At 53.1% G+C, this 11,976-nt stretch overlaps 1 protein-coding gene across 1 annotated transcript in view; it reads right to left on the reverse strand.

Annotated features, from left to right (window-relative positions):
* Positions 1-1,368: 1,368 nt before the first annotated feature.
* Positions 1,369-11,976, reverse strand: part of CDK18 (cyclin dependent kinase 18) — a 67,752-nt gene continuing 57,144 nt past the window's right edge. The window contains exons 8-16 of the mRNA XM_077839177.1: positions 11,618-11,680; positions 9,428-9,551; positions 8,810-8,930; positions 8,268-8,365; positions 7,418-7,523; positions 6,831-6,873; positions 5,669-5,759; positions 4,137-4,214; positions 1,369-1,403 (exon numbers count right to left, since the gene is read on the reverse strand). Coding sequence (XP_077695303.1) covers positions 1,369-1,403; positions 4,137-4,214; positions 5,669-5,759; positions 6,831-6,873; positions 7,418-7,523; positions 8,268-8,365; positions 8,810-8,930; positions 9,428-9,551; positions 11,618-11,680 — 759 coding nt within the window. The remainder of the gene's footprint in view (positions 1,404-4,136; positions 4,215-5,668; positions 5,760-6,830; positions 6,874-7,417; positions 7,524-8,267; positions 8,366-8,809; positions 8,931-9,427; positions 9,552-11,617; positions 11,681-11,976) is intronic.

An 11,976-nucleotide genomic window follows, 5' to 3' on the forward strand; every position in this document is an offset into this window, starting at 1 on the left:
CACTTGAGTCCCATTGAGTGCAGTAGGTGTGCAATACACGGGGCGAAACCAATATGCTCAGTCCTAGGGAACCGGGTAGGTCGTGAAAGGTGGGTCTGTTTTCTGCTTAATAGGGTGTGTTGTGTTTGAGTTGGGTCATGATCCTGCAGCCTTGCAGAGGTAGGGTCGGCTCCTTTGCACGCCCACCACAAAGGTGGAATGACGCAACATTGTGCATTCACAGCTCATTTGCACCAACAGGTGAAACTACCTGTGCTTGTTCACCTTTTGCGGTGAGCTCAAAGATGGGCCCAACTGGCTGGACAATTTGCTGCAATTCCAGAGCCGCACGCTGGGAAATGGGTCCTTTTCCTAGTGGGAACGCACCTTTCCGCGCAAGGCAGATTAGAAACACAGCATGATTTTGATGTAGGAAACGGGACTTCACTGGTTTCTCGCTAAATCAGAGGGGCTGGGAACTGCTGCAAAACAGGTGTCAGAGCTTAGAAAATAAACTTGTGCGGGGGGGTGGGGGGGGCGGGTTGTTGGGGAAACTGAGGGGATCAGAGGAATCCAGCTAATCTGCATTTTCCCCTTAACAGCCTCTTTCCTCTGCACCTCCTGGGGCTGCCGTTCAGGCAATCCCAGGAACTGTGCATGAGACTCAAATTATGGGGTGGGGAAGAGGGATCCCTGGTTGATAACCATGGGGGGAGGGGCTGAAGGGGAGCGCTCCCTCGTTAAATGTTTCCGTCCCAACTCAATGTCTGATGTCAGGAAGCCCTGGATGGGGCTCACCGTAGGGCGCCCCCTGCTGGTGAGAGCATGTCCTTCATTCAGTGCAAAGCGTCTTGCCAGGTCTGACTTCCCCACCGGTGGGCATAGCAGGGTGCCCAAGCAGAGGCATGCCGTGCATTCACAGAAATGTCTTCTGCGATATGACCACCCAGCTGTCTGCCAATCCTTGGAGATTCTGCCCTCTGCCTGCAGCGCCCCTATTCACTCCAGATCACCGCCCTGTCCTGCAGCAAACAGGACTGTAACAAGGCCGGCACACAAGTCTCCTGAGTTCAGGGCTACTCCCAGGGTAGCTAGTCACTAGTTAAAGTACCTTACCCGGGTATAGAACGCAGTAGTTTACTCTTGGTGGTGTCACATGAAAAATGAGCAACTGGGGGCAGAGCTCCTTTGACAAGAACTACTGGTGGGATGACTGGTGTCAGAAGTGGGATTCTGGGGGGCAGACAGAGGGCACCCCATGGTAGAGGGGCGTTCCAGTATCTTCCTGTTAGAGTCAGCAATTCTGTGGATGGGTCCTGTGGGAGCATGAAGTCCTCTCCTTTCTCAGTGCTTTGATCTCCATGGTGACAAAGGGAACAAGAGCCAGGTTTAAAATATACTCTGTCTCCTGCTTTTCCCTCGGGCTGGAAGAGTAAAAGAGAGAGAGAGAGAGAGACAAAGACAGAGATCAGAAAGGCTAGAACAGGGGTGGACAAACTTTTTGGTCCGAGGGCCAAATCGGGGTGCAAAACTGTATGGAGGGCCGGGAAGGAAAGGCTGTGCCTCCCCAAACAGCCTGGTCCCCGCCCCCTATCCGCCCCCTCCCACTTCCCGCCCCCTGACTGCCCCCCTCAGAACCTCTGACCCATTCAACCCCCCTGTTCCTTGTCCCCTGACCGCCCCCTCCAGAGACCCCTGCCCCTAACCACCCCCCCCGGGACCCCACCCCCTATCTAATCCTCCCGCTCCCTGTCCCCTGACTGCCCCAATGCCTATCCACACCCCCACCCCTAGACAGGCCCCCTGGGACCCCACCCCCTATCCAATCCCCCCTGTTCCCTGTCCCCTGACCCCCCCTGAACCTCTGCCCTACCCAACCGCTCCCTGCTCCCTGTCCCCTGACTGCCCCCTGGGACCCCCTGCCCCATATCCAAGCCCCCGGCCCTGGCCCCCTTACCATGCCGCTGAGAGCAGATTGTCTGGAGCCGCGCCGCCCGGCCGGAACCAGACGTGCTGCCCTGCAAGCATGCGCAGTCCGGCAGCTCAGAGTGCTGCCCGCATGGCGAGCTGAGGCTGCGGGGGAGGGGGAACAGCCGGCCAGGAGCTCAGGGGCCAGGCAGGACTGTCCCGTGGGCCATAGTTTGCCCAACTCTGGACTAGAACAGAGATGCTTCTTGATGATATAACCCACTACCAGTCTGGTGCAATGTCTCCTTCTAGTGGCTAAGTCATGTGGAAAAATGTATGAGTCCGCTACAACCTTTGAGCCAAGGAAACAGAGTCTGGAGACCATGCAGCGTGGTTCAGGCCAAGACTGATCCCTGACATAACTGCATCCAAACCAGTGGACTTACGCCAGGGGGCCACTGGCCCCATTGTGCTTTTCTGGACACAGCTGAATATTAACAAATGTGTCAATAATATGAAGCTGGAGAAGAAGGGCCCCGCGTGTCAGGCTTTGGAGCCGAACTTGCCCTAAGCTCAGGGATGTTGTGATCTGATGTGTTTAGTTTGGTCCAGGGTCAGCCACAACATCTGAATCTTGATCCAAACTTCCCTGGTCATGAGCGCCCTAATCCAGGGTTCTGGTTTGGTCCACGACAAAGATCTGGATCTGAATCTTCTAAGGTGGGGTGTTGGGGAGCTAGGCCTGGGAGCTGTGTCTGGCGTGCTCAGTGGGTACCGTATTGCTTTTCTTCTGTGGAACTCCAAGTGCCAGCCTGAGAACCCACCCACTCCTGATATGGCAGGTCAGTAAATCTCCAGACGGGACATGACTTGTCCCTAAAGTCACACAGCAGGGCAGTGGCAGAGTTGGGAACAGAACGCAGGAGTCCTGACGCTTAGTCATGACACCATAATTAGGCCCAATCATTTCCCCTCACTAATAACCTCCTCCCAATCAGCTAGGGGACTCTGAGGTGTGTTCACCTGCATATGGGGAAGAGGATGGGGAGAGGCTGCTTTGAGGCATTTCCCACTAATCCAAACAGACTTTCCCCTGACATTAATCTGAGAAACAAACAATGGGACCCGCCTGGCTGCTTGGAAGAGAAGGTCACCGCAGCGCGGCGTACACATCACCCGCATGGCACTGCCTGGACCGTGTGGAAAGGCTGGCAGGATACCAGGTGCTTGAGGCGTTGCACATGGATGCAGTCCAGTGTTATCACTGCAGTGGGCATCAGCGTGATCACACCAGCGCGGGGCAGGCCAGGATCTCCCAAGGCCAGCAGGAGACAGGATCGGAGCGTGGGAGGCAGAGCTCCCCACACCGGCCTTGCTGCTTCTAGTGTCTGTCTCCACTGGGCTGGGGGCGTAATTGCCAGCTGAGGCAGACATCCCCTGTGATGGAGCCGGTGTGCGAAAACCAGCGGTGTAGCCGCGGAGGCAGGACGGGCTAGCCGCCCCATTACGTACCTACGGTTTCAGACAGGACTGGGCCCTAAGCTAATAGCGCCCCCTGCTGCCCATGTGGCTGAAGCACAGGTACGTCTGCCCGAGCTGGGACTCACCCCTCCCACTCCAGTGTGGGCAAAGCCTTGTCGTCTCACGGGGCCGCCCACAGGGGAGGGACTAGCTCTTGTGGGGAAAGCACAGCACTGACTCTGGAGACCTGGGGCCTGATTCAGCTCTCACTCACACTGGTGTCAATCTGCAGTAACTCTGCAGCCGATCGTGGTGTAAAACTGGTGTAAGCGAGAGGAGGAGCGGGCCCTTGAATTCTAGACCCACAGACCCAATGGGCCTGGGCACCTGCTGCCTGGCACCTCATGTTGTTATTCATGCTAGAGGGAAGTGGGTGTGAAACACAGCCACTGGTGAGGGCTCAGGGTTCTGACCTGGCAGTGTTTTACACCGGGAAGTAAATGACTCCCAAAGATGCAATGCAGTGGAGAATTAGGTTCACTGTGTGACCTTGGACAAGTTCCCTCTCTGTGCCTTAGTTTCCCCCATTTGTAAAGCAGGGATAGGACACTATCTCCCTCCTGGGGGGCTGTGCGGCTAATTGCACATGTGCTTGTTCTGCGCTTTGGGATCCTCAGATGGAAGGTGCTGCCGGAGAGCATGGTACCTTCCAGCTCTGAGCATTTCTAGAGTGCCTCTCCTCCCATGGGGCCCAGATTAGGGCTCTGTGCCCCACTGCAGCGTCCTACCTGACTGCTGAAAGGCTGAACCTCGGTAGCCAGGGTCCTTTTGAAGCTGTATTTCTTTCAGAGAGAAGATGGAGGCATCTGGGTGAAGGGAAAGAGAGAAGTTGAGAGTTAATGCAACTGGCTGGATGAGCTGCAATCTGAGCTTCCATAGGAAGCCAAACACCAATGAACCCTCAGAGCTTCTCCCATGGTGCTGACTCTGCGGCTCCCATGAATTCTTCATTTTGTCATGCCCAGATCCCCCACCCCACAGCACCCACAGGCCCAGAATTCCCCTGCCCCGATAGTGCCCAGAGTCCCCAGATAACTCACACTGTGGTGTCCCTGGACCCACAATTCCCCTCCCTAATATGCCACAGCTTCAAGCCGCCTGAGTACCTGGCTCCCTTTCTCTAATCGGGCACAGAGCCACGGAATGGGGCTCTCTAAAGAGCCGTGCTTAAGCACAATCCTTCGGGTGTTAATAAGGCTCTGCCTTTGCCTGTTAGGCCTACCGCCTGCTGTGGGGCAGGACGACTCAGCAGCTTCTCGTTCACACAGGAGCGGTGCCCCGTGCGCTCTGTCCTGATCGGCTTGGAACTGGGCAGCTAATGGGAATGTTTCCTGTGGGAATTTTTCACAGAAAAAATGCTCATTTGAAGTTTTCCCATAGGAAACCACAGTTTTCCCACGGGAAACATTTCAGAAATAAAGGAAGTGAGAAAACCTGCAAAACTCCCACTTTCTGACTGTCTTCCAACTTGTGCCAGTTGGAAAAGAGTCAGAAAGGGTTGAAAGTGTCTCTAACACTCTGAAAGGAATGCTCTTCTTGACCTTCTCCCTGGTTTTGTCAGGGGGAAAAGCAGGTTCCTCACACTAGCAACATGAACAATTTCAAAAATACTAAAAAAAACCTCTTCCCCCACCAGACATTTTTAATTTAGAAACTTTTTCAGACAACGAAAAACACTGTCAAAACAGAGATTTTTTCCACAAAAAAATTCATTTTTGATGAAACCTGGTTCTTTACCAGCTCCCCTCAGCACCTTCCCCGGGCCCTGACGTGAGACGTGCTCCCTGCCTGCCTAGTGCAGGACTGAGCCCGAATGCGGGGACGAGGGAGCCTAGATACATAGCCTGGCTGGGCCCAGTGCCCCTGGGTGCAGCATAGCCAAAGCACTAGACTGGAATTAGGAGACCTGGGTCCTCTTCTTGGCTCTGCCACGGGCCTGCTTGGGCAAGAAATTTCCTCTCTGTGTGCCTTGGTTTCCCTATCTGTACAAAGGGGATAACAATCCTGACCTTCTTTGTAAAGTGCTCTGAACCTACTAAGTATTGTTATTATTACGTGTCCGAATCTAGCTTAATACCGACGAGGGGACTTCACAGAGGCGCATGACTCAGACCACGGGGTTTTTCAGCAATGGGCAGGCGGGGGGAGGCTGTGCTACTTCCCAAAGGGTGTCAGTAAGAAATGTAACAACTGGCTGGGCAGCCCCTGAAGTGCTGTGTCCTGCCCTTGGACAGCCCAACAGGATAATCTGTGTGCTCACTGTCAGGGAGGAGCTGGACTCGGTCCCCCAGCGCCTTGAAGTAAGGGTGTCGCAGGGCCTCTTCCGCGGAGATCCGGCATTTGGCTTCGTACTGTAAAAACCACAGAAAACGGCGTGTAGGGCGACATAAGCTCTGAGTGTGTGCGTGAACGATGACATAGGCAGTGTGGGTGTGTGCAGGTGTTTACCTGTGCTCTGTGTGTGTCACCACATAGAGTGTGTGTGTTTGCGTGTTAGGTTCTGTGGGAGAAGAGAAGACGGGGAAGGGAAGGTGGAGACAAGCTCCCCAATTTTCAATCAGGGCCCCTAGGTAGGGTGTCCAAATCCCATGCTGGGGCACCTACGTGGGCACTGGGGAGTAATGCCGTGATGGAAATGGCATTCGTTTCTGGTCAGCAGCAGCTGCAGGGCAGCATTGTGTTTCTGGGCAAATCCAGGAAAGTGGAACCAGGAACTTGGCAGCAGAGAAAAGGTGAGCGACCAGATAACGCAGGTGAGATGCTGGGTTGGAGTTCGGGAGTTCCACTGACTTTAAATACAGGGACAAATGGGCTCGTCTCTAAAAGCTGAAGGGAAGGTAATGACAAGGGCTCTGATCAAGGAGGACATGAACCAGGAGAAGAAGGTAGAAGGACTTGTCCAGCCACAGAGGAGAGTTCAGGAGAGTTTCTGAGTGAACTCAGGGCAGTTAGCGGGTTGAAGTAATGGGAGTGGGTTGGTACTAAGCTCTACTGAGACCTTGGTGTTAGGGTCAGAGAAATGGCTTAGTTGGATCCATAACCCCTTGCCACTGCTCTATGGCACGAGGGCCTGATCCAGTGCCCAGGAAACTCTCTAGAGGACTCCAAAGGCCGCATGATCAGACACGAACATGCCTTCGTCAAGGCGGACGATAGCAGGACATATCCCAGTTGGCTCCTCCGATAGAAGCCCCTCCCTGTGTGCTTCCCAATGAAAAGCCTTGATCCCAAGTTAGCATCAGGTCGGCTGTTGTGTATGCAGTGTTCCCAGCTGCAGCTGGCCAGGCCCCATGTCCCAGCCCCCCCGAAGAGAAGGACGATGATAGGTAGCCAGGAAGGAAGACAGCAGCCCCGGAGCCCCATGGTGGCAGGTCCACCCAAGACATCCCCCTGCAGTCTGGCTAGACGGTCAGGCCACTTACCAGGAGGAGGCTCATCAGCAAGTCGATCCCTTCTGTGTCCAGCCTGAGAAAAGAAGGAGACTGTAACCACACCCCAGAGACTCTACACTGCTCAGGATCTCACTGCAGGGCGGTGAGAGCACAATGGGGGACAGTGCCTTGCCCTGCACATCTGGTGGGCGGGGTTCCAAGTCTTAATTGGCACCCCTTATAGAGTGACCAGACGTCCCAGTATTATCAGGACCGTCCCGATATTAGGAGCTTTGTCTTGTATAGGACCCTATTAGCCCCCTATTATTCACACTTGCTATCTGGTGTGGTGGCAGTCTCAGCAGAAAGGATGGAATAAGCCCAGCAGATGGGTACTTATCTGCGAGCCCCTGGAGGGGCATCCTTCCAGGGCAAGTTGTTTGCACATTAGCAGGGCACAGTGGAGGAGGCCTGCTCTGGTGCTGGCTTCACCCGCACCTGTTCTGGAGATTGGCGGAGATCCTTAAAATCCAGGGCTATCAGTCTAGCCCCTACCCCAACACTCATTGCCCTAGTCTCCCATTTGTGAATAGCCTGAAACCACAGTGCAAGTGTGGGTCTCTGCTCAAGGGAGATACCTGGGTGCATGATTTATCAAGGGCTGGGCTTGGTACCGGGTGAAATGATAACCCTTAAACTCCTCGTTGGATGTGATTCCAGGCCAGGAGTCTTCTGTAGGGGTGCCTGGGGGAGAAAGGCAGGTTTACACACATCACCCTGTGCATGGGCTATGGAAAGTTGCTCTTAACGACACTAGATGACACTAGAGAGAATAGCTCCCTGTGGAAAAGCCCCACTGTCTCTAGTAAAAAACAATGGCTATTCTATAGGTGGTGTGAACCATCCTCTGGAACTGAATAGAGAATTCTCTCTCTGTTACCAAATTCTACAAGAAGATTATAAAACCTTATAGAAAGGATCTGATTCTCCAGTACAATGGTTCTCAACCTTTCCAGACTACTGTACCCCTTTCAGTCTGATTTGTCTTGTGTATCCCAAGTTTCACCTCAATTAAAAACTACTAGCTTACAAAATCAGACATAAAAACACAAAAGTGTCACAGCACATTGGATCTGAAACATTGCTGACTTTCTCATTTTTAACATATTGTACTTACAGCTCAGTGGACAGTACATAGAGCAGTAGAAACAAGTCATTGTCTGCATGAAATGTTAGTGTGTACTGACTTCACTAGCGCTTTTTATGTAGCCTGTTGTAAAACTTGGCAAATATTTAGATGAATTGATGTACCCCCTGGAAGACCTCTGCCTACCCTGGTTGAGAACCACTGCTCTCATAAATCCTACCAGATTTACAGGATGGGAGTTAAAGGCCAGCCTAGCAGCACCAGGGAGGTTACAGTTTTCCCTCTCTGCTTAGCCAGCCACCCCCCTCTCGTGGAGACAAGGGAGAATGCAGAAGACTCACCAAGAAGCTTGAAGATTAAATGGAGCTCTTCTTTCACAGTGGAGCCTGGGAACATGGGCCGTCCCGTGACCATTTCGTAGTGTATGCAGCCCACACCCCTAAAGGAGCAGCAGAGACACTGGAATTAGAGATGGGAAAGCCGTCCTAGTCCGTCCCTGCCCTGTGTCCAACGTAGCCTGGTTTCTTCCAGTTCCAGCCCTTGGATGAGGCTCCCACCAGTTCCCTTGGAAGAGACATCAGTACCCAGAGCTACCACACTATTATTACAGCTAACCATGCACACAGCGCCGCACGTGTTCACGTGACACAGCGCCCCTGCTCCAAAGAGCTTGTGCCCTCCGAGATGCAGGACACGGCACAGAAACCGAAGCAGGCGGCAGCCCAGTGTTATTGTTGAACATTATTTAACTGGGCAGCAGGGTGCCCGGTGCTGTACAGACATACGGAGGACAATGAATTCCCCTGCCCCGAGAGCTTGGAATCTTAATGTGGGACTCTGATGGAGCCGTCCCACCCCGCCCTGCATGCAGATGCCAGCTCACCACATATCGATGGGTGTGGAGTACACAGTCGATCCCAGCAGGACATCGGGGGGCCGATACCACAGAGTGACCACCTCGTTGGAATATGTTTTCGTGGGGATTGATTTGGCTCTGGCTAGACCTAGGGACGAAAGGGATGTTAGCAAGACGGCTCCTGTTGTGTTTTGCGGCAGCAGTGCGCCCATCCCAGGGAGCTGCACGGCCAGGTTTGCAAAACAATTCAGCTCCCATCTAGGCACCTAAATGCAGCAAGACAGATTTGGAGCTGCCCGTCTGACAATCTGGCCCACTGCATTTAGGAGCTTAAATGGGAGCTGTTAGGTGCTGAAGCCGTGTTCCCAGAGGAGTCCTGCCCCCCTGCATTCCCAGACCAAGCCCGGCCCCTAACCTGTGCGCCTCAGAGGACAGGCACCAAGCTGAAACCTAGCTAAGTGAGCAAGCAGTTTCCATACAGAGGTGACCAAAGCACCAGCTTGAGAAGTGCAAGCAAGCTTGTGTCTGGGGCTGTCCCTGCCCGATGCTGCTCTGCAGCTCCAGGGATTGCATAACCGCTGTTGTCTGCACAGCCCGAACCTGGTCCAACCCAGGCCAGTGCTGTTCTCTCTCTGCCCTACTCACCGAAGTCAGCCAGCTTTAGCTCTCCCCTTTCGTTGATGAGCAGGTTCTGCGGTTTGAGGTCTCGATGCAGGATCTTGCTCTTGTGGCAGTAGGACAGGCCGCGGAGCAGCTGGAACAGGAAAATCTTGGGGGGAGGGGAGCAGAAGGGGTGAGAGCAGAGGGAAAGCAGGGTTTGGCATGTTGTTCAGCACGGAGCAGGGACAAGCAGAACCTGCAATGGGCTTGGGACCCTTCAGTGTGGATATAAATGCGAGCTGTAACAGTAATGATCACTAGCTGTAACGGGGAATAAAAATCACAGTGGACAGCTCTGGATTGATTTCAGACTTTGTACAGGTGCCACCCCTGGATGGAGCAATGTGCAAAGCCAGCACTGATGCGTCTCCAGCCTGGAGCACAAGAATAAGGGCCAGATTCACACCCACGCTAAGGCCCCTTTACACCAATGTGGCAGCGTACAGAGGCCTTAACATGGCTGCAGATTACACTGACTTCTAAATTACATTCATGTCCACTGTAAGGCCCCTCTACACAGCCAGGGCCTCTTTACACAGTCTGGCTTTCAGTGTGTCAATGCAAATCTGACCCGACGAATACATCTCCACTGCGTGGCCATGAGTCTCAGGGCCTGGCTCGACAGACTCAGACACGAGCTAAAAGTAGCCTCAGAGCTGTTCCGGCTCAGCCTGGGGCTCGGCCTCTCCCCTCCTCCGGCTTCGGAGCCCACGCTCCAGCCTGAGCCAGAACCGATACCTGGCTGCTTTTAACTCTGTAGCAGGAGCCCCGTGAACCCAAGTCTGCACACCCAAGCTCTGAGACTCACGGCCAGGGCCTTTTTATTTTTTTGGCAGCATAGCATGAGATCCTCTCTCTCTTTGACTCATTGGCAGAGCTTGCAAAGGCCGGGCGCTCCACTGGATGAAAAGCGTTTTGAGAGCTACTGATGAAAAGCACTCAGTAAGAGCTGGGTATAATTATTATGATCATTATTATTGATGGTATTTCTGTGTTTGTCTGGAACTTCCCTCTGCCACATGCAACCAATTCCAAACGTTCAGGGAATGTTCTAGGCATCCAGGGGCAGAACTTTACCGATTTTAGGGAAAACCGGAAGGGGGGAAATGAGGGATGCACAGCAACCCGGACATCTGTTTAGCGCGGCCACAGCTTCAAGCACCTCTGCAATTGTTTACAGATTAAATAACTGAATTGATGGCCCCTCCTATTGCTGCCCAGCATAACAATAGCCCTGCTCATCCTCCCAAGACAGTCTAACATGCTGACATCCTGAATAACTTCCCTCCCAGACAAAATTCAATGGTGGTGAGGAATGGGAGGCCCACACCTTTCCTGGTGGGAGGAGGGAAACCGGGGGACCTGATATGGTGAGGGATACACAGAGCCCTGAGGTGGGAATGTGAGGAAGGGGCGCAGACAGAGTCCATAACATGGGTGGGGGGAAGAATGGGGAACTCTGGTATGGTGGAGGGGACATGTGGGGCACACAGAACTCCTGGTGGGGGGAGATGAAGGAGTAGTTGCAGGGAGGCCCTGAAATAGAGGGGACTGGAGGGATGCAAGGAGCTCTTGGGGTGTTCAGTCAGCTCGGTCTCCAGAAGTTATGAAGTGTGCCCGCCCTCCCTCCCCCCAGTGTAGCTGCATTCTGTCCTTAATTAAGTCAGTTTCCTCATTTGCCACCAGACTAACACCAAACACCCCACTCTGCTAGGAACTGGACAAGGGGCGGAGTGTCTGTCTCGGGAACTTTCTAAAATCCGTTGACAAGGTCCTGCAGTAAGATGCTAGGAAGGAAATGAAATCGCCCTCGGATGAACGGTAATACAGACAACTAGTAAAACTACTGATTAATGGTTGAGGAAAGGGGATGAACAGCGTTTACAGATGACACCAACTTATTCAGGTTAGTCCAGGCCAGAGAAAATGGTGAGGAACTTCAGAGGCGTCTAACAATGCTAAGTGAATGGGCAGTGCGATGGCAGATTAATTCACTGTTGAGAAGAACATGATAATGCACACTGGATCGGATAAACTGAATAATCTGAGTGTGAATGTCTGAGTCCCCAACGACTGCAATGCAGCTTGCTTCAGTTCCCTGGGTCTTCAACATGGCCACCATAGAGCATCCCTTGAGAGTTTGTAAACCCCTTCCACAAGATAGTGGTCTCGTACCTTCACGTTGTGCATATTCATCAGGTTCCCGCAGTTATCCAGATATTGCTTTAGGTCACTGTCCTGCAATGACAAGCACATCCCGAAGGAACCTTCTAAGTGACCATGAATAATCATGTGCCCAGCAAGTTACTGACAACACATGGCGATGGTCAAGCTGAGCCTGGTGAGTGAGGTTTAACAAGGGCTGGGTGGCTAAATCTCACAGATAATTTTAACACGCCCTGAAACCTTTTTCACAGATTTACAGAGGTTATGGTCAGAAAGAACCATTACGATCATCCCAAACCCTCCCCCAAGTGGCTAGGGGGAATGGGTGGAGATGGAGGGCTAGGAAAACTTTGCCTCCCTCATTTCAA

The sequence above is a fragment of the Eretmochelys imbricata genome, chromosome 21, assembly GCF_965152235.1.
Source record: "Eretmochelys imbricata isolate rEreImb1 chromosome 21, rEreImb1.hap1, whole genome shotgun sequence".
NCBI classification, from domain to species: Eukaryota; Metazoa; Chordata; order Testudines; family Cheloniidae; genus Eretmochelys; species Eretmochelys imbricata.